Source organism: Hydra vulgaris, chromosome 10 (assembly GCF_038396675.1).
Source record: "Hydra vulgaris chromosome 10, alternate assembly HydraT2T_AEP".
NCBI classification, from domain to species: domain Eukaryota; kingdom Metazoa; phylum Cnidaria; class Hydrozoa; order Anthoathecata; family Hydridae; genus Hydra; species Hydra vulgaris.
Genome location: NC_088929.1, coordinates 24,538,312 through 24,562,709, shown reverse-complemented (window position 1 = coordinate 24,562,709; position 24,398 = coordinate 24,538,312). Strand labels below are relative to the sequence as shown.

The following is a 24,398-nucleotide window of genomic DNA, read 5'->3' as shown; positions in this document are numbered from 1 at the left end:
ATTGTAAAAATTATAGGCATGATAAAAATCACCTTCTTGTCAGTACAACATTTTGGACACTCCCAGCAATTGTTTACTTTCTTCGACATTTTACACGGTGAAGACTTTTTTAAACATTCTGGATGAACTATCTCAGAGCATATGGAACATTCCATTAGTATACGCTCGTCCTCTTTATGACCATTATGACAGATATAACATTCAACATATGCAGGGAGTTTGGGCTAAATAAAAATTAATATTTTGCATTGTATTTAAAACTCTTTCGTAGTTCAAAGTAAAGAAAATGTACCAGTCATTAAAGACCTTAACACTATTCTGGCTTAAGTAATTTAGGTTTGTTGGGTTAGCCAAACATTTTTTTACACGATGTGCAATTTTAACTGATTTATTTCACGATTCTTTAAGTTTACCGATTTGTGAGTTTAAAGTCAAAGAAAAATATACCATGGGGAAAAACAAAGAAATAAAAAATATTTTAAAGTAAAATATATATTTTTTTCTATATGTAAACTGTTTCTTATTGATACAAATAATATTTATATTTACAAGACTTACATTTTGACAGAATCTCCTCGCACAAGACTGCTTTAATAAACCGGGACCACCGTTCTTGATCATATCCAAACAATACCGGCATTCGTCGCAATTTTTTTGTAAGCATCCGTCACATGAACGACAACGTACGCGACGTACAACAGTTTTGTTCTTCTTAGCATGCGCGCTTAGCTCCTCGGATTCTATTCGAGCCTTGCGTTTGTTTTTTGAAGGAACAGATAGAATTTCAGCCTTTAGTTTACTTCTAGTGGAAGGTTTAGTAATACCTTCTAGAGAAATATTTTTCTTTTGTAAATATTTGTTAAACTTTTCATTAAATATTGGTTTTAGAGGAATTTCTTCAGTCAGTATCTTTTTTGGCGTCGTTTTTTTGGGTGTTATATTTTCCAAAGAAATATTATTTTGAGGAGATTCTGTTTCCTAAATTAAAAGTTTATATATAAATAAAAGAAAAAAACATTAACATCGAAAGATAAATAAAATCAAACCTGTTCAGAGGGATTCACATGATCGTTTAGCTGCTTAAAAATATTGACACCTTGACAGGCTAGAAATTGATCGTCATCTTCATGGTGTTGCAGCAACTCCTAGACAATTATTTATTCTTCATAAATAACAAATATAAACTTTAACTGTTAAATAAAAAAATAAAACAATCCCAACAATTAACAAGATTAAGTATTAATAGATTTTAAAACTTCATTATTAGCCTAAACATTTTACCAGTCATGACATTTGATCTAAAAACGCTAATAGCAAAATTACGAATCTAGTACAATTTTTAGATCCCCACAAAGCATCGAAAGTGTCACGGTTTTTTTTTTTTTTAAAACATGATTTTTTTGGTTTAAACTCCGTTTTTTTAAATAAGCCGTGTTTAATCAACTTTTTCAATAAAAAAAAATAGCATTAGGCATTTCACTTGAGTAATTTATATCTTCTATCAGTATTATTGATATAATTCATCAATCGATTATCATTATTTAATGTTCCGTATTGAAACACTTTTATAGCTTTGCCGAAATGTAGAGGTAAGCGAATTGGGGAGGTGGAGTTTAATAAAAAAATTTTATTATAATTCACCTCCCGAGGCCATTAAGGCCACTACAGTCGAGGAGGCTACTTCAGTTGTTGTTAAAACTCACTCTCAACTCTATAACTCTGTACAACTCTATAACACATACATATATATATATATATATATATATATATATATATATATATATATATATATATATATATATATATATATATATATATATATATATATATATATAAATTATGGATATTCCACTATATATAAATTATGGATACTCCATATATAGATAAATTATGGATATTCCACTGAATTTTTATTTTGTTCCTTCGTCATTCGTGGTACTTGTTTATTTAGCGATAAAAAGGCAGAAAAACAGGCATTTAAAAAAAATGTTTCTATTTTATCTTAACATAAAAATACTGTTATATATTGTAATTTTATAAAAGCAATTGATCCATACTTCTATGTATTATTATAAAAGTAAGTTCATTTTTCTTCTTCTTTGTGTAAAATCAATAATTATGTTATAATGAATACAAATGTCATCAAATAAGAAAATTTTGAAAAGCACTATAAAAACACGCGGGAGAACGACAAAACATTAAAAAAGAAATTATATTATGTGAGGAGTCTTTAAAAAATAACTAAGTAAAAAACGTAAAGATATTTAACATTACGCGCAGGCTTTATTTTGCCCGTGTAAACTGACTTACTCAGGTAAGGAGACGGACAAAGGCTATAGCCCGCCATTTCTGCCGAAGCCTATATATATATGCATATATACATACAGGCTTCATATATGTGTACATATATATGTATATATATGTTTGTGTGTGTGTTTAATTGAGCCCTATATATATATATATATAAATAAATATATAAGTATATATATATATATATATATATATATATATATATATATATATATATATATATATATATATATATATATATATATATATATATATATATAAAAGGTGATTTTTTAAGAGTTATAGGATTTGATCTTCAAAAAAAAAACACAAAAAATTTGAAAAAATTGATGAAATCTTTATTTGAGCCAATAGAACGGTCGATATAATTTAATCTTTGAAAATTATTTCATGTAAATGTTGGCCGCGGCTCCGCTTTAGATGGCCCATGCGTAAAGTCCAATTTCGGTATATTCTCTCCAACATATCGGCCGGTATCTCACGATTTAATGCTTCAATATTAGCTTCCAGTGCGTCAATTGTTGCTGGTTTATCCCTGTAGACATTAGCCTTAACATGGCCCCACAAAAAATAGTCCAAAGGCGTTAAATCATACGATCTGGGCGGCCAATTGACGGCCACATGTCACACATGCTGTGTGACATGTGGTACCGCCTTGTTGAAACTACATGTCAGCCAAGTTCAGTTCTTCCATTTTGGGCAAAAAATAGTGTATAATCATTGCACCGTTGTGCTCGCCATTCACAGTAACGTTCCGGCCATTGTCGTCTTTGAAAAAGTACGGCCCGATGATACCACCGACCCATAATCCACACCAAACAGTGACTTTTTCAGGATGCATTGGTTGCTCTTGCAATGCTTCTGGCTGGTCTTCACTCCAGATGCGGCAATTTTGCTTGTTAACGTATCCATTTAACCAGAAATGAGCTTCGTCGCTGAACACAATTTTTCGATAAAAATGTGGATCTTCCTCCAACTTTGCCAGCGCCCATTCACCAAATGTTAAACGTTGTGGGAGGTGGTGTGGCTTCAATTCTTGCACCAGCTGTATCTTACACTCAAAGGTTTTACACTCAAATCCTTTTGCAAAATTTTCCACGTAGTGGAGTAACAGGGGCCCAATTGCTGCGAACGACGGCGAATCGATATTTCACGTTCATCACTAACACTGGCGGATACAGCTGCAATATTTTCTTCGGTCCTCACTCTACGTATGCGTGTTGGTGGTTTAATGTCCAATAATGTAAACTGGGTTCAAAATTTAGTTACAAGCTTCCAAATAGCTCCCTCAGTAGGCCGACCAAACTGCCCACAAATTGGAAGAAGTGCGCGATGCACTCTCTTAACCGAGCATGAATTTTGATAGTAAAACTCAATAATTTGCAAGCGTTGTTCTTTTGTGAGACGATTCATGGTTAAATTATAGACCTGAACAAATTTGACAATGACACAAGACACGATGCACGTGCGATCTGTCAAAACCAGTGTTGCCAAAAAGATACCAGCAAAAAAATCACCCTTTATATAGATATACATATATATATATATATATATATATATATATATATATATATATATATATATATATATATATATATATATATATATATATATATATATATATATAAATTAGTAGAAAATCAGTTGACAAAAATTTTTCATTTAACGCAGTGTTTCATCAATAACACTCATCAGAAATAATGTAATTAATAAAACTTCAATTTATACCAAAAATTAATTTTCAGGAAGTCGTAAATGTCTTAACTACTGTAAATTTTCACACATTTATGGAATATGTCAACACTATTATAAAAAGAATTCTTTAAAACTGATTACTTCTGTTTTTTTATAAAAAATATTTTTTAAAAGGAGGGATTTAATGTAATTATTATTTTAGTTCACTTACTTTTATAGCAGAAACTTATTTTTGTGCCTGCATTTAAAAATCAATTCCTGTGAAATCTATTGCTCTGTTCTTTTATTTTTAATACATTTTAAAATTGTTTATATATATATATATATATATATATATTTGCATATATATAATATCACATTGCACAGTGGGCCAGTAGGTGGACAAAATGGGAAAAATTTTAGTTGTCTAATCTTGAAAACCTATTGAAATTTTAGTATCTACATATATTAGGAGAAATCTATTGATAATTTATTTATATTAAATCCCTTAGTTACCAGGACTCTAAGCATTTGAATATTGAGATAAAATAAAATAAAATAAAAATTATAAATAAGTAATTAACGGTGACATCAACGTTGTGTTATATTTCAATTACATCTACGTTTTTGAAACAAAAAATTAGTACATGTTATTCTAGAGTATTTAGAGATAAGAAAAAACCAATGTGTGAAATAAATTTGTCATAGCATGTTATCTCAGTTATACTTTGAAAATCACAGATTAAAAAAAAAAATTTCTTAAGAAACTTATTTTTTGCCGCACAATAACTAATAATTACCACAATTTGCCATGTGTTGTCTTATATTTATTTGAGCTATATGATGCTTCAATCGAGTTTTAATTGATTGCTCGTCCCCTTAAATCCCCGTTCAGATTTTATGTATGTTTTAACTTGGTTGCTATGGTACTAAATTTTGCATAGCAACAACTCATTTTTACATTAACGTTGTTTTAACAGTATTTTACTTGCGCTAAATACACAATATTGGGGGTATGTATTAAAATGAGATTCAGAATTCTTATGAGGTTAACTTATTTTGGTTACTATGGATACCTTACTTTGCATAACATAGCAACAACATATTTTCGGTAGTTGTTAGTAATTTAATTACTAACACTGACAGTAATTTAATTACTTTTAATTTTAATTACTAACACTTGTAGTAACTTAATTACTAACAAGTATTAGTAGTCCAGGCGGCATATATATTATAACATTTTACTTTTAAATACAAAATACTTGTTACAATAATTATTTAGATATGGTTTTGTTAAACTTAGACATTCATAATTTTCTCCAAAAAAACAATCTTAGTATTTCAAAACAAAATATTACTGAAGATATATTAAAATTTATTCAGCCAAAATTTGCTGATTTTAAAGACGTTGATTTTAGACATGCTGTTCAACGATTTGTTTACTTGTAAAAAAAAAATTGCAAATCTGCAAACTATACTGTGAAAAATTTTGAAAAGAAGTTTGTGAACTGGCTTAATGAATATTTAATTGTCAGAAAAAAAGACAATGAACCAACTGCAAGTAGACGTGGTCGAAAACCAGTTGCATTTGATAATAGTTCTAATAAAACTAAAAAACGGCGTGTATCTTGTTTAATTGAATCTCATTCATCCAATGAATTATTTTTTGCTGCTAATAAAAAATTTAGAGATGAATCTGTTGTTATTGCTGCCAAGAATGTTTTAAATATATCAAATACAGATAAAGCAACTAAATATTCAGCAGACGAAGCACTGGCTTTAATAATTGATGCAAGTCTGACAAAAGCTTCCTATCAATTGATTAGAAGCGGAGCCTTGGAGAAAGAATATAACATCTACCCCGCTTACAATGATGTCAGAGATGCAAAATTGAAATGTTATCCTGCAAACATAACAGTGGAGGACTATTCAGCTTCAGTTCCTTTAAAAGATTTAATGACTCATGCTTTGCAAAGAATCTGTGCAGTTCAGGAACCTGTGCTAAGGCACTTGATATTGAACGACAAAGCAATAAAAACAATGACACTAACGTGTAAGGCTGGTTTTGATGGTGCTACTGGCCAAAGCATTTATAAACAAGTTTTATCAGAACCCGACATTAACAGAGATTTAAAGCGTGAAGAATCATTATTTATTACTTGTCTTGTCCCATTGGATTTGACTGGATTTAACAACAGCAACGAAAAGGTGCCTATTTGGAGAAATCAAAAGTCGTCCTCCACAGCCTATTGTAGACCCATAAGATTTGCATACAAAATGGAATCCAAGGAATCTGTGATTGAAGAAGATCAGTACATTAAAAGTGAGATAGAAAGCTTGGGTATGATTTTGTTAGAGGTTTGCGGATCTTCTATTGAAGTGAATTGTATTATTGAACTTACAATGATTGATGGGAAGGTTCAAACAATATTATCTGAAAAAAATAACTCATACCAATGCTGTTCAGTGTGTGTGGTGTCTCTCCAAAAAATATGAATAGTCTTGATATCCTTAATATAGATTATACTAACAGAGAGTTCAAATATGGTCTTTCCAGTCTTCATGCATGGATTCGATTTTTTGAGATGTTATTGCACATTGCATATAAAAAAGAAACAAGAAAGTGGCAAGCAAGATCTAAAGAACACAAAGAAAAGGCATCTGTGGCTAAACAAAAGATTCAGACTGATTTTATGAACAAAATGGGACTTGTTGTTGATTTCCCTAAAAGTGGTGGTTCTGGAACAAGTAATGATGGCAATACCTCAAGGCGTGCTTTTGCAGCATATGAACAAACAGCTGAAATTCTGGGTATTGACCAAAACCTTATATTCAGATTTTACATTATCTTGGTAACGCTCTCTTCAGGATATGAAATAGACTGCTTAAAGTTCAAGGATTATTGTTTTGACACTTTTAGACTATATGTGTCCCTTTATCCATGGTATTACATGGCTCAACCAGTTCGCAAAGTATTGATACATGGACATGACATAATTAAAAGCCTTAAAACCCATCGGACTTATATCAGAGGAAGCTCAAGAGGCTAGAAATAAAGACTTTAAATCTAATCGCGAAAATTTCAGCCGAAAAACATCCAGAAAAGCAACAAATACTGATCTTATCAATAGACTCCTAGTTTCCAGTGATCCTGTTATTTCATCATTGCGTAAATCAACATCACACCAAACAAATAATAAAGCATTTCCTTCAGATGTTTTACAATTACTTAAATAATCTTCAAACGATATTATTGTTTTATAATTTTTTGATGTAATTTAAAATTGATAACGATTTCTTGCACTATTTTTTGCTTTTATTATTCCTAAAACATTATTTACCTAAATACTCAATTTTTATTTAATATAGGTGGGTCAAAAATCCGATAAGATATTCAAATATCAATTTACCACTTTGTAACTAAGGAAAGTATCCGGTAACTAAGCAATATAAGTATCCATAACAACTAAATTAAAAAAATTATCACTTTTGTAAGAAGTGTGATCTCATATTGGTACTCATGCCAAATTTAGTGAATATAGCACTTATATAATATCTGCAGATAACAAAAGTAGGTTGTTGCTAAGCAAAATAAAGGTATCCATAGCAACGAAATAAAAAAATATTACCTTCATAAAAAGCGCAGACATCATATTAGTACTCATACTAATTTTAGTGAATATAGCTCTAATATTAAATTAGTTATGAATTTTGTCCAGTAAAAGTGCATTCTGGCCCACTGTTCATTGACCTGTTGCAGCGTTTAAAAAAATAAATAGGCATGTGTCAAATAAGTAACATACTGTAAATTTAATATAAATTAGAAATTAATTTTCAGAAGCATCTTTATGCTTTTAAACAGGTGCATTCATATTAAGTATTTACATGAAAGATATAGTTCGATTTGTAAATTTAAAGTTGTTTAAAAAATATTATTTTGGTTTAAATTGATATTTTTCAAACGGTTTAAGCCTATCAATCCTGGTCCTTCCTGCTAGACTTTAAATAAAAGCAGGAAACCAAATGTTTTCAATGATACCGCCAATTAGATAATTTAATACAAATTATAGTAATAGTAATATTAAGTATGTTTATAATAATTACAATGAAAAAATAATAATATTATAACGGTAGTTATAAGCATAAAATTGTTTATAATAATAAATTAATGATTTATTAGGATGGTGTCACTCATAGATAGATATTTTTGTAAAACAAATCTGTTCAATAGTATTTTTAGTCCTTTAAAGTTATTTAAGGAAAAACCAACAACCCGATGACTTAAACGAGAAGAACGTCTTCTTTAAGCGGCAATATTGTTTATAACTGGAACATGTATTGCATGTAATAAACGTTTTTACCTGATCTGAGTAAAAAACGTTTATTGATGACTATTTAAAACTCTTTTGTTTTAATAGTACAAATAGCAATAAATTTTCAACAAACCAAAAAAGAATATTCCAGTAACGTGATTAATTGTAAATTTACTACCATTTTAGGTATGCACAAATAGGCGTAAATTAACCAAAATCTGCAGGATTGTTCGTCAGTATTTAATATAATAAGATATTGTACTAAATAAATATTGTACTATTGAGAAAGGAGAATATGGTCATAAAATGTTACGCAATACTTGAGCAATCGTTTACTTAACTTTCTAATGTCTTTTTGGTGATCGAAAATTTTTATAAATACTTAATTTTGAATTTTGAACGTTTTTAGATCATATCTCATCGCTGGTAAAAAACCCTTCAAAAATTAAAAAAAGTTTAAAAAGGACCACTCCAGTATAGCATGCTTATTGTTTTGAGTTAATTTCTGTAGATACCTATTTAATAAACAAATATTCAGTTTTATTACCAACAGGTTGTCACAGTTTATATTAAAGAAATGCCGATTAGTGGTAGTGCACGTTTACATATATGGCTATTCCTACTTTCGCATGACACAAAGTAAAAAATTCTTTGAGATGCAAATTATAATTTTATCATCTGTCAATTTAATTGAATTGTTTTTTACAATTTAAAAGGAAATAGTGAGAAACTTAATAAAAAATATAAAAGTCTACAGGTAACCCTTAATAGAGACACTTTTTTTTTTAAATTAAATTTAATCAGTTTAAATCATTTTCATAAAATAAAACTTAGATTTTAGAAAAAAATCATCTTTTATGACTACTTTGTTTTAAAAAATGCGGATACTTGCATCAAGTAACTATCCAATCATGCTACACATGTAAAATGATGATGTAGCAAAACTAAAACACAAGTAAACGCAAATACTACCGCTACCTTTTGTTGTTGTTCTTTAAAAAAAATCATATAAAACAATGGCTTTAATCATCATAATAATTTTAAGCAACATTTGACACCAGTGAAAACGCATTTATGTTTTGAGTTTATTTGATAGTTGTATATCACCCTCGTTGTATATTATTAGTTGTATATTACCCAAATTTAAGCGTAACATACTGATTCCTAAACAATTTAATATCAATGTTTAGAAAAATATTATCGATCCCACATCGCAGGCACAAAAACGGATTAAAATAGCCATTTTGAGTAATAGACTCTAGGAGGTGCTAAAAAGTACTGGTAGGTGCCCTTGACAATGCAAGAATAACATTTCTGTAACACAATAATAAAAATACTAAATCGGCGGATTTTTGTTCTTTTTCATTTAGCAAAAAAAACACTCTATGTGTAAAACATGTCAACTAAGCATACATTTTGCGGTTAAATAGTTTAAGATGCATCTATTACCATTACAAACACAGTTTTTTATTTAGCTTGATGAAGTTCTACACTCTGAAAGTAAAAAAAATCCAACAAACGATTAAAGTGCATTTTTAAATAATTGCTCGGATGTAGTAATATTTTGCATACAATAAAATATTTACCACTGTTTAATCTTGCTCAGATTCATTTGCGGCAAACCAAACCTTTTTTCGGTCTTTACATTTTTTTGTATGTTATACACAAAAATGGCTTTTCTCTTCTCTCAATAACATACTATAAGTTACATATAAATGCGACAATACTTTGCATACATACTTTTTATTAATCTTATGAGTTAGTATTATTGAAAAACAATTTGTATAATTTCACTTGAAAAAAGATTTCGAATTTAGGTTTCTTCAGATATCAAAAAAGATAAATTGAAATCATTTAGTCACAATAATTTTGCTAAACTTGAATGAAGAAATACCAATTTAAAATTCTTCTTTTCTAAAATTTTTCGTTTCTTTTTATAAAGCATTTCTTTCTGGTATATCTATATATCGGAGGTAAACTACATTATTTCGGCTCGGGACAGCTTTGAGTTAGCTAAGTAGCGATTGGACACGATGAAGGCGTATTATCAACGATATATCAACTTTATATACTCAAGTGATGTTAACTGAAAAAAAAAATTTGTAATATAAAATTACTTAAAAAAATGATATGGTATTTTCAAGATCAATTTAGACACTTTGTTCGTTTACCTCCGATACACATTCATTCACGGTTAATAAGGTTACATAGAACAAAAATGAGATCTAGCTTTTTTTAATAACTTTATGAAGAGAAAAAAATCTTAAATTATTATCAACAAAATCTAATTGTGGTAGTGGTGTAGTGGTAGAGCGCTCGCTTCATAAACGAGAGGTTCCGAGTTCCATCCCGACCACGTCCCTGGTGGTACCGCGCTCAACTTGTTTCTTCGCGCAGTGGACTTGGTTCGTGTTTCAGAGATATAGAGTTGAGAGAGGGTTGTAACCACAATTAAGTAGCCTCCTCGTCTGTAGTGGCCTTCTCGGCCTTGGATAGTTGAATTAACATATATAAATATATATATATATATATATATATATATATATATATATATATATATATATATATATATATATATATATATATATAAACATATATATTTTAATAATATAAATATATAAATATATATATTATATAAATATATATTATATATATATATATTATATATATATATATATAATATATATATATATTATATATATATATTATATATATATATATTATATATTATATATATATATATATATATATATATATATATATATATATATATATATATATATATATATATATATATATATTATATTTATATATATATTTTATATATATATATGTATTCGTCCATAACACTTGCAAAAAAAAAAAAACTTTACAAATTGGTGGAAATGATATAAAGAACACAAATTTATATAAAAAACACCAAATAACTATACCATTTTAATTAATAAAAAACTCATATTTTTTTAGTGTTATCACAAAATAAAACTGAACTCAAACAACTCATTCTAGAAGTGCGAGTAAAAGATATTATCTACAGTTGTGGACAAAATAATAGCAAAATATTTGTAATATTAATCTTGTTTAATCTTTTACATAATTGTGGTACAAATGTTGATCAGCAAAATTATGACATTGATTGGTAGCATTGTGAGTTAAAACATAACTAGCATCGTTCAAGATACTGTGCAAATTTCCGAATTTTATATTTAGATGTTTTGTTGAAGCAACATGTTTGCATGCGTTTTATTCGCATTTATCGGACTTTATTTACATTTATCAAGACTACTATTAGTCTTATAATTTCACTGCAACGTTTTACAATTAGTTCTTTTTTTCTTCACTGCAACGCTACCCATAATTTCTGGTTAAGTCAAATTTAATTTGACATAAACAGAAATTATGGGTAGCGTTGCATTGATGAAAAAAAAACTAATTGTAAAACTAAAACAAGAGGAAAAAATATTAATTTCATCATAACATTAAATTGTTTTAATATGATGATTAGAAATGCATTAAAATGGAAAAGTGTGGATGAAAAAAGGGGCCGAAAAAGAAAAACAACTGAGCATATAGACTGATTAATAAATGCTAATGTTGCTGATCCTTTGTTACATGCAAATTAAAGATAATTAAAACCTAAGGGTTTCTTCAAGAATAGTACTTTATTAGAAAGTAATTATCGAGAAACTCTAGGAAAACTTCCCTTTTGTTAATAAAGGCACGTTTCAGCAAGATTAATATTTAGTCCACAACAAATTTTGTCCACAGAAAGGTTTTTCCAAGATTCTTGATACTTAATGATATAGAATTTAAAAAACTTGAATTACAATAATTGACTTAAAAACCAAAACATAAATAAAAAATAATTGATGCCGATGGTTTCGATAAAATTAATCTGCATATAGCTATTGCTAATGCTAAGCTTATTGCTATTGCTACACCCAGTGAGATATAAAATATCCTGCTAATAAAATTAAAAATTGGAATATCGTACAAGGATTTAAATTATATTCTATTTTGGCGCAGGGCGCTAATGACCCTCACTACGACACTGTCTTAGAGATCCTTGATATATGTCATTATATGAGAGACTCAATATGCTATCCAATGAGCAAGAGGGTAGAAACTTCTAGAAAATCTAACAAATATTATCTGAATTTTATTAAAACTTAAAATCTAACACGTGAATTATCATCATGCTATCGAAACCTAGTAGTTGAGCACAAACGTTTGTGAATAGAGCAACCTTTAAAATCCAAATAAATTCAAATTTTACCAAAGAAGATCTGTTTTATAGCTATCTTTTCATGTAAAACTGAAGATTTTAAATAAAAATATAAATTCAGTTAAAGTTAATAGTATATTGAAGTATTTTGCAAAAAAATGTGATGTTGCAAAAAAATGTGATGTTGAAACTAAAATTTTCTTTTAAAATGCAAGCAGAACGTTATTTTTTTTATTATTTGACTTTAAATATCAAATGTTACATGAAAAGCCGTTTAGAAACCTGCTTCTAAACTATTTTTTTTAAATTAAAATAATTTAAAAATAAGTAGTCTTTCACTATACAGTGTCTGTCATTACACATTGTCTGTCACTATGTATTGTCTATCATTACACATTGTCTGTTACTATGTATTGCCTGTTACTTGTTTGAATTGTCTGGGGTTAATAGATTTAATTGTAAAAATTAAACAATTGAAAATAAAAAAATCTTTAGTATCGAAAAAGCTATTACATCAATGTATAATAAACTTAAATTATATATACGCAAGTAAATTATTATATATCTTTTTATAATTAAAAAACTTACTTCTAATCGATCAATAAGATACATTCCATCCTCTTTTAAGTCCGAGGGAAAATTGAACTTAGCTAAGTTCCATGTGCGAAATGTGTTACATAAGTCTTTTAATCCACTTAGTTCATAATTTGTCAGATAAACATTTGCCCATTTTTGTTTTACCTTAATTGTGTCTTCTAGAGCGTCATCCTTAACTGCTTTTAAAAAACCTTCATCCTCTGCTTCAAACTCAAGAATTCTTCTTTCATCAAGATCTCGCTCTAGTATATCAACATAGGCCTTAATGACATACCAATGCAGTTCAGCAAAGAAGGGAAAACAAAGTTTGCGAGGAACCTTTACAAGTTTGTATTTTAATATTATTCAATTTTATAAAACAGAAAAACTATAAAAATAAAAGCAAACACATAACTTTAAAATATCATAACTGACATGTGTAGTTTCTTCAATTTTGGCTGCTTTTAACTGCAGAGATATATTGTAACTGTGAATAAAGTTACCACCAAATACTAAAGAATCTACTGGAGTATAAACGCTATGAATCCAACCTGAAGTAAAAATTGCTGCAATTTATTGACCTTAGAAAAATGGTATATTATAATCTATTATGACAACATTTCATTATATATTGTAACTTATTAATGTGGATAAGATAAACCAATTTAAAAATACAACAGAGAAACTCACTAATAACCAAAGTTAAATAACCTGTTGGAATCATAAAAGTATCCCCTTCAATTAAATGAACCCTGTGGCATTGATTTACAATATCTCCAAGAAACATATCTTGCTGCCGACCAGACAAAACCCAATATTCATAATACTTTAAATTTTCATCTGTAGGTGGAATTAACCAAAAAACCTATATAGTGTTATAAAAGGAACTAGATTGAAAATGTCATTTTTACATGGCTCATTTGTTTATTAATAGTGGGTTTTTCCCACTCTATGCACATGCTTTCTTTGAGTTTTAATATAAATTTGTTAGAGGCCGAATCCAAAATTAAAAAATTAGCATGTTTAAATTATTTAAACAGTTTTCATTTGAATGAATATGTTTATAAATGAGTTTTTATCCCTTTTTTATGACCAAATTGATGGTGTTGCTATGGGTTCTTCTTTAGCACCTGTTCTTGCTAATCTTTTCATGGGAAATTTTGAAGATAAATGGCTCAAATCATATAACGGAGAAAAACCAGCTTTTATAAACGGTATGTAGATGATATTTTTGCTGCTTTCACTTTCACCGAAAATCACGCCGATTTATGATTTTAACAAAAATTAAAAAAATTGTCTTATTTATTAGAATATTAACTATTTATATAATTTTATATATATATATATATATATATATATATATATATATATATATATATATATATATATATATATATATATATATATATATTTGACCAATATGACCACCTTGATAGCCTAGTAAATATGGTAGCCTAGTAAATATGAGGCAATCTGTTAGACACTAGTTGTAAATATTGGCCGTCAATAGCATTCCAAATATTTTCAAGTGATATCTATAGGTCTTTTTTCCCTTTTAGAGAGTTTTTTCACATCTCTCTGTGTAGGCAATCCCAATGTAGTTCCATTGGATTGTAATTAGGACCTGTGATGGCCAAGCCATCAACTGAATTACTCTGTCCTCGGATTTTTTCCATAAATATTCTTTTAGGATTTTATCTATGTTTTGGATTGTTTTATTGGATAAATGCAAATACTTCACCATTAGGTTCTGTTCCACAATCCAAAACATGTTCTTCCAAAATATCTAAATAGACCTCTTTTATCATTTTTCATCAATTTTTACAAGTTTTCCTACTTGGTCGCAACATTATTCCAGCCATCTGATGTCCAACTTTTGTGTTCTTCAGCCCAACTCAATTGTTTCTGTTTATGAACTTTGGTCAGATATGACTTTTTCTTCACAACCTTTGAAGAATATATTTAGAATACTTTAGGTTATGGCCATGCGTAAAACTTGATTTGAAGGAATTATTTTCTTTGAATTCAACTTTATCGTAAATTGAAAAAAATTTTTTTGCACAACCATCTTTATTGTCAAATTATTTTAAACTAAGAGCAAGCCCTAAGAAATTTTGATTGAAAAGAAATGTTTGTTATTTTTAATAGAATAGTCATTAATGCTTATAAAGACTGGGTGGTATTGCATAATGCATTACTATCTTCAATAATAAATAAACAAACTTTCTTATTAATACTATTTAATAATAATATACTGAAAGGCTATCATTTTCACTGTACTTTTAAATTAGCATTGGTGTGTTTTTTAAATATCTCATTTCGTAACCTAATTAAACTTGGTGTTAACTTGTTTGTATTGACAAATTTTTTTATATTCAAAATGTCTTGAATTTAAGATACATAAGTGGGATTAAACTTGTGGACGAGGTGTGTATATAACAAGACTAACAAATAATGATATAAACTATGTGTTACATTTAATAACACATAAAAAAAGTAGTCAATAAAAAAATGTCAAAACCAACTTTAGTCACTATAATGTTACCTTTGCTCCCTTAAGAATATGATACCAAACAGAAGTACCTCCGAAATCGATATGAAAATCGGTATAGCAACCAGCAACACTCATGAGACAGTACCTTTGTTAAATAAAGTTAAATTTAAATATATTATTCACATTTAATAGGTTAAATTTGTTAATACAAAAACAATTTACTTTCTGGTTGGTTCATGATACTGTAATTATCTATTTTGATTTTCACTATTTATAAAAATATTATTATTTTTATAAAACAAAATTGTTAGAACTGCAGAAAACCTTAATCTTTTTCAAAACTACTTCGCTCAAAAGCTAATGGGAAAAGAATGCTGCTTGTTAAAATGACACTTTATATGGTTTCACTTGCTACGAAAGGGAAATGTTAACAGAGAAGTATTCTTGAGGTACAATTTATAAAAATATAATTTAAAATTACAATTCTCAAGTTTTAAACCAAATTAGAGAGAAAGCAATAACAACTTATATGATGTAAGCTACAACCTATAATAAACTTATATGATGTAAGCTACAACCTATAATAGTAAAACTAGTAAGTGTTGGTGAATGTATATATATAAGACCATAAGCATAAAAATAATAATAATACATAAGCATAGTAAAAATTATATATAAAGTAAAAGAATAACATAAAAGCTAATAAATAAAATATTCTAAAAATATAAGATTGAAATTTATATTTAAAAATATTAAATTATGCAAACTCGAAGCTTATTTAAACTGGCTGTGGCCTGTGGTTTTTCCATTAAAGATCTTTATGTAGAAAATATAAATTTTATTGCTATTTAAGTATTTGTCATATGTCATATTTGTTAACTTTATTGTTTTCATTTTTAAAAACAGTTCTTTAAAATCAGACAAATTTTTTAACAATCAAATTCAAAGGGTAACACATTTATCTAAGAACTATTGTCATAAATAAACACAAAAAATTAAATAAATAAATAAAAAAGCTGCTGAATAATGTTTTAAAATTAAAAATAAACGGATTATTGAATTTTAACTAAAAAGAAAAATAATTACTTGCGCACTTTTGGGTACTTCATATTTTCAATAACATTAGTTGTGTCTTTCTGTTCCGATAAAAGATGCTTTGGCCAAACCATTTGCACCCAATCAAGATCATTTTCGACCTGAAAATCAATTTTATAAAATAGTTTACATTTTAACCATATTGGAAAAGCTTTTATATTTTAATTATTACCACTTTTCAAAAGTTGCTATCAGACATTGTAACTTTTAATTTTTCTAAGAATTAAAGATCTTTAATATATTTTTAGGTAATAAACTTTTATACTTTAGCATTTTAGTTAATTTTATAGTTTTATTTTAGTTTTGCAGTATAGCAACAAACTTGGAATAAAATGGACAGAAAAGCGACCATTGTCCCTCATCAATGGACATAAAATATAAAATGATTAATATAAACATTAAATATAAAACTTGAAAAGAAAGATGTTAGGTGAATTTGTAAACAAATCTTGCTTACACATAGGTATATAAATGTTACATATGCATAGTAAAGTCTATATATTAAATTGATTGAGGATTTTATTTAGAAAAGACGATAATTAAGCATATCATCTGAAATTGATATATCAGATCAAGCTTTACTTAACTCTCAGTTTTGTCAATAACTAGTTAGAGTAAAAATTAGAGATCAAAATGCAACCAAAATCTAAAATTAACCATTTTAATTATAAATCTAAAATTACCCTTTTTTACTTTAAATCTAAAATTAACCATTTTAATTATAAATTTACTAAATTAAATACAAAAAACTATAACAGTATATGCAAAAAGTACTAATTTTTTCATAGATAACACACTTAGGGAATTATTAATTATAACAGTCATTGAGCTAACAATTGTAATGAGTTTTCTGCTTAATTGCTAATTTTGCTTTCTTTTGATAGGTCTTGATAAAAAAAAACTTTATAACTATAAATAAAACTAATTAGTACTTTGGTTTCATTTTATTGTTTATAATTTCAATTTTATTAAAATTTATGAAAACAATTGAAGAAAAATTTTTTTTTTTTAATAATATAGTTTTTTAATTTTTTAATAAAATAGTTTTTAAATTTTTTTTTTAATAAAGTTTTTTAATAAATTCTTTATAGCTTTAAAATATAAGTTTTTTTAACAATACTTTAAAGAATCTTTCAATGTTAAAAGGTATTATGAACATAACTTGTCCAGAAATATAAGCAAAAGTTTTTTTGCAATTAGTTTGGCCTTATTCTTTAAAAAGGTAATAAGATCAGACTTATGTATGAGATATAAAATGTTAGACTTGCTTTAGGTAAAGATTTTCCAAAAATATCTAAAACTTAACTTCTTAAACAAACCTTAGCATCAGACAATACCGTTTTGCATAAACTTCTTGCAGCAATAAAAAGTACTGTTGGACAACAAGGAGAAAATTATGGGTTAGAATGAGACTTGAATTGAAACTGAAAAGATTTAAATAGAAACAAGAAACTAGAAAAAAATTAACTTTTTTTACTTACAACATCTGGACATTTCACAAGCCTGTCAAGTCCTGTGTGACTAAATTCCAAACTTGTAACATTCAGAACTTTCTCCCTCTCCACACCCATATAGTATTTGACCCATTGATGAACACTCATTTGTATTGACTCATGTGTGTCACAATCAAATACATCTAAAACTCGACGAGCACCTAAAAATTTCATCAAACTTAAACAATATTTATATAAGATTAACAAAAAAAAACATTTTAAATATAAAAAAATGCTTTTTAAATAACCTTTTTAATAAAATAATAAGTAAAAAAAATTAATAAAGAAAACTTTCTAAATAGAATAATAAAAATAGTAAAATAATTCTAGTTCTGAGTACACACAAATAAAAAGTCAACTGAAATGAACTTTCTAGTTCTGAGTACACACAAATAAATAGTGAACTGAAATGAACTTTCTAGATCTGAGTACAAACAAATAAATAGTCAACTGAAACAAACTTTAAGTTTGATTTGTAATATTGGTATTGTTATATGGTAAACCAATACTAAATTCATTTGAGCATCCTAGACAAAAACAAAAAACAAAGGGCACTGGGCATTAAGCACTGGGCTCTTATGCACATCAACCTTTACTTAAAAATTATCATTTTTTTCTTTATTTTGATTGCTGTTATAATATTTTAATACATAGTGATGATAATTGGTACAAGCCATTTCTTAACACATAACTGCTACCAGCCATTATTCACCACATAACTGCTACCAGCCATTCTTCAACACATAATTGCTACCAGCCATTCTTCACCACATAACTGCTACCAGCCATTTCTCAACACCAAAATACCTTAAAGACCACCACACTATATCTTTTGATTTTCTAAACAGTGTTTTCAAGGTTTTATTGACCTTGTCATTCACAATTTTTTTTTAAATCTTTTTTGAACTTGTTTTACAATAAATATTGCAAACTATTGTTTTTTTTCTGGCCTATAACCAAACTAGATGTTATTGATAAATACTTTTATTAGAATGCACCATCCAATAAGAGTGTGAATGCAAAAGAGTAGGATATTTACCTTATTGCAAGCAAACTTCATTCCTAACTTCCACTATAACTTCAAAATCTTCTCCTTTCTAATACTTGAATAAACATTTGCATAGACATTATATTCTTTTTATTTATTTATTTTTTAATTCTAAAACATCTTTTTGCCCTTTTATTGTTTATAAATCTAAACTCATCTTTTGTTCTTCAGTATTTTTCTTGTTATGTTATTATATTTATTACTTAGGGTTCAGAAAAATATGTTTACACAGATATTTGTCGATAAACTGTGCGATATATATTCGCATAATTATGCGCATAACTTTTTTCAATTTCAAATCATTAAAAACAGTTAAATTGTTTTAAGACAGACAGACCAAAACAAACTTTAATTCTAGTTTTCATGAAATTTTTAATTAATGTGCTTTTGGAACAAATAAAAAATCATCAGTGTTAATAGTGGAATTAAAAGTTAACAACTTCTAACTCCGCTATTAAATCTCTTTAATTAAAGCACTTTTATAATTCATAACTTTAAGTTGTTAATTATTAAAGTACTCTAATTTAAAAAACTGAAAAATTTATAGCTTAAGAACTGCTACTTCCTCTAAAATGTAGTCATTTTTGTTGTTTGTATCTATCAAAACAGTATTGGTATATATAAAAACTGTCCAGTCTTTGAAGTTGCAAAATCTATTATTGAAATGATTTGTTCGTCAGCTACAGCAGAGAGAACTTGGTCGATTTTTCGATTTACTCATTTACAATTGAGAAATCTCTTGACAAATGAACACGTAAAAAAATTAGTTTTTTTACGCGTTCATATATATCAATAGTGTTTTAATGGATACAAACGGCAAAAATGGCTACATTTTAGAGAAGTAGCAGTTGGGTAATTCCATGTCAATTGAGCCAGAAAATTTTAAAAATGTCACCATACATCTCAGATTTTGCTGATTTTTATACAGTTGAGAGTACTTAGTAAAACAAGAAATTCTAGAAAATTTTAGCTTCTAACTCCAAGAGGATCCTGAAATATGATCATTTTACTTTCAACTGATCTTGGCCAGGCCCCTCTTGTCCTCTCAGAAATATGACCTTTGTTTAAAGGTTTCAAGTCACATAGCTTTAAAAATATTTGATATTTTGACTTAAAAATTTGTACCTGGCTATTTTCTATTTGAAGAATCCAATGAAATAATCAATATTATAAAAAAATATTTTTAAGTACCTGTAATTATCAATTTAAATAAATTTAAACAATTTTTTATATATCTGATTTTGATGCTCAAGAAACCCACGTGGTCTTGATGATATCAAAAAAAAGTATTTTACACATTATTTTAAATTTTATGATTTTTCACAAAACATAAGAATTTTGATCTGCAAGTATATGGATTTCTATATATGGATAACGGGGCACAGGCCCCATTTTTTTGTTGCGGAATCTTGCAATACATTTTGCACTACCTTTCAGACTAGCTAGAGCTATGAAAATTTCTGTATTTATATAGTGTCAATAAACGAGCATTTTAAAATTAAAAAAGAGCCCAAGACACTAGGGGAGGGGGCTGGGGGCATGTGCCCCACATTTTTGAGCAGAATCTTGAGATGAATTTTTCACTATCTTCCAGACAAGCTGCAGCTCTGAAACTTTCAGCATTTGTGTAGTCCTGATGAACATGCGTTAAAATTGTTTCAGATCAGACGACCAGATGGTCCATGGGGCTGGGGCACCTGGGACCATGCCCCACTTTTTTTCTCAAAAAACATTTTATTTTTTTTAAACACATAAATGTCTTAAATGTAAGATAACTTTGAAAATATTGTATTCAAAAATTTTTATTGCTTTATACTTGTTCCATTTTACTTCATTATTTACAAAATAAAATACAAAAAAAAGAAAGTCAAGATAATGTTAAGGTTAGCTTAGATGCATCAACGGTCAAAATATAAAAACGTCCATGTGTTGTTACAGGTGCATCAATTATACAAGTTATGTTGGTAATTGGCACCCAACACTCATTTACTCTAGATGGCCAGAAAAGTTTATTAAAAGGAACGTCCGGGTGCATAAACGTTACCATAACATCTTGCTCTATATTATCAATTTCATTGATCATACCAATCCAATTAAACGCATCATATTTATACATAATGAATTCACCCAATTTCAAGGCATCAATGTTAATTTGCTGATCATTTTGAGAACTTTGAATACCAGAAAAAGAAAAAATGCCTGTTATATGAACATCTTCACTTTTTCGTTTAAAGCTAATAGTATTTATAGATTCTGGTTTAAACTGATGATAGCTGCTAGTTCCAGGAATAAGCTCAAAACATGTTTTCAAAGTGGTGCGCAATTCTGTCAGTCTTTCTTTTTTAATCTTGAAAAAAATAATCCTTTTAATATTGTTAGTACAGTAGTCAAACATTTTTTTACAATTCAATATCTGGTCATTTATGGGCCTTTATAGACTTGCATTTGTAGTTAATCGTTTTACAGTGCCACCAATACCATCACGTGGTGATTTACCATGACTTGTAGCAAAAAATGTCCACTCTGCATCAATGTCAAAATCATTTTTATGGATCAGAAAAATAAAGAATCTTTGAAATTTTAGGATGATATTCTTTTAAATAGTTAGCTATTTGTGTTTGAACTTCATACACAAAACCAGTTTCATGCTCATTATCTTCTGACATGAAGCAAAACGATTTTTCTTCAAGTTGTTCATTTTCGTTTAATAAATAGAGGGCAACGGGGTGCAATGTGCATTGACTTTTGCACCAATGGTAACTTTGGATTTCATCTTGAATCACAAAAGTGAAATTTTCTACAAAGTCACCTAAGACAATATGACAGTCTTGTCAGGCTAAATTTTCCTTTTGTTGCTTTAGGTATCTTGCTTGACATTTTGCAATGTTGAAATGAGCTGTTAACTTGTTTATTGCCTCTGATAACATCAATTTGTATTCTTCCATTGTTGTTGTCTGATAGATCAATGTTGTTCTGTCTGTTTTCTGCCACTGATTGAATGACATCTCGTCATTGTCAATTAGTTGTGCATCCAGAAACTTCTTTAAAGAAACTATACCTGGACAGTTCGGACATCAATGAACCATGCACTCGTTACTTGTCACATAACAAACAACTTTTGTCATCAGATCTTTGTAAGTACATTTTATTTGTATAGCATTGGTCAAGAGTATTGCATTTTGATGGAGGGTACATACACAAACAGAATGAGTGTCTGATGCTCCAACAGTTATACACCATTTTGGTCTTAAACTGCAAAACTTAGAAAATCCAATAACTTCTTGAGGATATTTAGTTTTAAAAGAAATGTAAAGTTCTTTAAGATTATGTAAAATAAGGCACGATAACCGTTGTTGCTTTGGAATGCCATGAAGTTTTATGGGGATACACCTATTGTTTCCAAACTAACATTTAATGCCTCTCGTGACTTTTCAGAAGTACCACATGAAATAGATTCTTCAAGCTCACAATTATCTTGTTCATGAAATTTACTGATTATAGCATCAAAGCAGCTCCGAAAAAGTTGATATCCAGGCACAACATTTGGAAAATTAATTCTTAATTGTTTTGCCATGTCTAATGTTATTACATGACTCCCTGAAATGAAAAGAACAATTTGATTTTAGTAATTACCTACCAATAAGAAAATTATTTGTACTTATTTCAATATATAATGCATAACCAGATCAGCTTTTTTTCAAACTTTTATAAACTAGTAGATTTTAATTTCATTATTCAAAAAAGATTTTACAATAATTTTTTATCAACAATATTTATCTTTGATTGCTTTTCTTTTTGATTTATGCTTATCCAATAAATTACAACATTTTGTGTGCTTCTTTTCAAAGTGTGTACCAAAAATCTTTGCATGATGAAGGCAGATTGTTAAAATTTTATTATCTGTTATTCCAGATCTCCAAATAAATTTTTCTCTGGCATCTTCTCTATAGCAATCAAATTGCTTTAAATCAATCTTTCTACAATAACTTAGTTTATGACAAGTATCATTTAACTTTTTTTCAAAATCACATGAATCTTATTGTTTTTAGTGTTACTTACTGTAACACTAAAAACAATTTGAGATTAATTTAAAAATGAGAAACCAACAGTAATTAATTTAATGAAAGCAACTTAAGCAATCACCATGGTAATACAAAACTAAACAGTGATTGATTTCTTTTATCTTACTTTGACAAAAAGAAAGTTTCCTTTTCACAAAGTTTAATTATACTCAATTTGTTAATGTTAAAAATGTTAATGATGACTTTAATAGGTAACAAATTTCTTCTATACTAGTGTAATGACAGGATGTTTTTTGTTTCTGTTAACAACTTGCTGTTACCATTTTAGAGTTAGCAAAATATATTAATCTTTTTTAATTCAAATTTTAAATTATACAAAATAAAATTCTGTTGAAATCATTACTTTAGACTGTTTTTAATCTTATACATGCAAATCAAAATTCTTATAAACATTAAGTTTCTTAAAACATTTTAAGAAAGATTATTGAACATAAAACAATCAAAACCAAATGGAACAAATATAAATCACAAAAATTTGGGAAGCAATGTTTTCAAAGAAATGTTTAACATTGTTAAAAAATGAAAATCTAAAAAAAAATTTGAAGACAATAGTTTTAAAGTTATCTTAAATAGATTTTTTTTCTCAAAAAAAAAAAATTTTTTTTTTGAAAAAAAAAGTGGGGCATGGTCCCAGGTGCCCCAGCCCCATGGACTATCTGGTCATCTGATCTGAAACAATTTTAACGCATGTTCATCAGGACTACACAAATGCTGAAAGTTTCAGAGCTGCAGCTTGTCTGGAAGATAGTGAAAAATTCATCTCAAGATTCTGCTCAAAAATGTGGGGCACATGCCCCCAGCCCCCTCCCCTAGTGTCTTGGGCCCTTTTATAATTTTAAAATGCTCGTTGATCGACACTATATAAATACAGAAATTTTCATAGCTTTAGCTAGTCTGAAAGGTAGTGCAAAATGTATTGCAAGATTCTGCTACAAAAAAGTGAGGCCAGTGCCCCGTTATCCATATATAGAAATCCATATACTTGCAGATCAAAATTCTTATGTTTTGTGAAAAATCATAAAATTTAGAATAATGTGTAAAATACTTTTTTTTGATATCATCGAGACCACGTGGGTTTCTTGAGCATC

General features: G+C 28.1%; 1 protein-coding gene across 2 annotated transcripts in view; it reads right to left on the bottom strand.

Moving 5' to 3' along the window:
- Window positions 1–24,398, bottom strand: part of LOC100212991 (lysine-specific demethylase 2B) — a 37,539-nt gene that overhangs the window by 2,238 nt on the left and 10,903 nt on the right. For both annotated transcript variants that reach the window (XM_065807580.1, XM_065807581.1), the window contains exons 5-13: window positions 18,169–18,341; window positions 16,679–16,788; window positions 15,644–15,737; window positions 13,810–13,963; window positions 13,534–13,649; window positions 13,111–13,437; window positions 1,047–1,145; window positions 559–978; window positions 33–224 (exon numbers count right to left, since the gene is read on the bottom strand). In XM_065807580.1, the coding sequence (XP_065663652.1) occupies window positions 33–224; window positions 559–978; window positions 1,047–1,145; window positions 13,111–13,437; window positions 13,534–13,649; window positions 13,810–13,963; window positions 15,644–15,737; window positions 16,679–16,788; window positions 18,169–18,341 (1,685 nt within the window). The remainder of the gene's footprint in view (window positions 1–32; window positions 225–558; window positions 979–1,046; window positions 1,146–13,110; window positions 13,438–13,533; window positions 13,650–13,809; window positions 13,964–15,643; window positions 15,738–16,678; window positions 16,789–18,168; window positions 18,342–24,398) is intronic.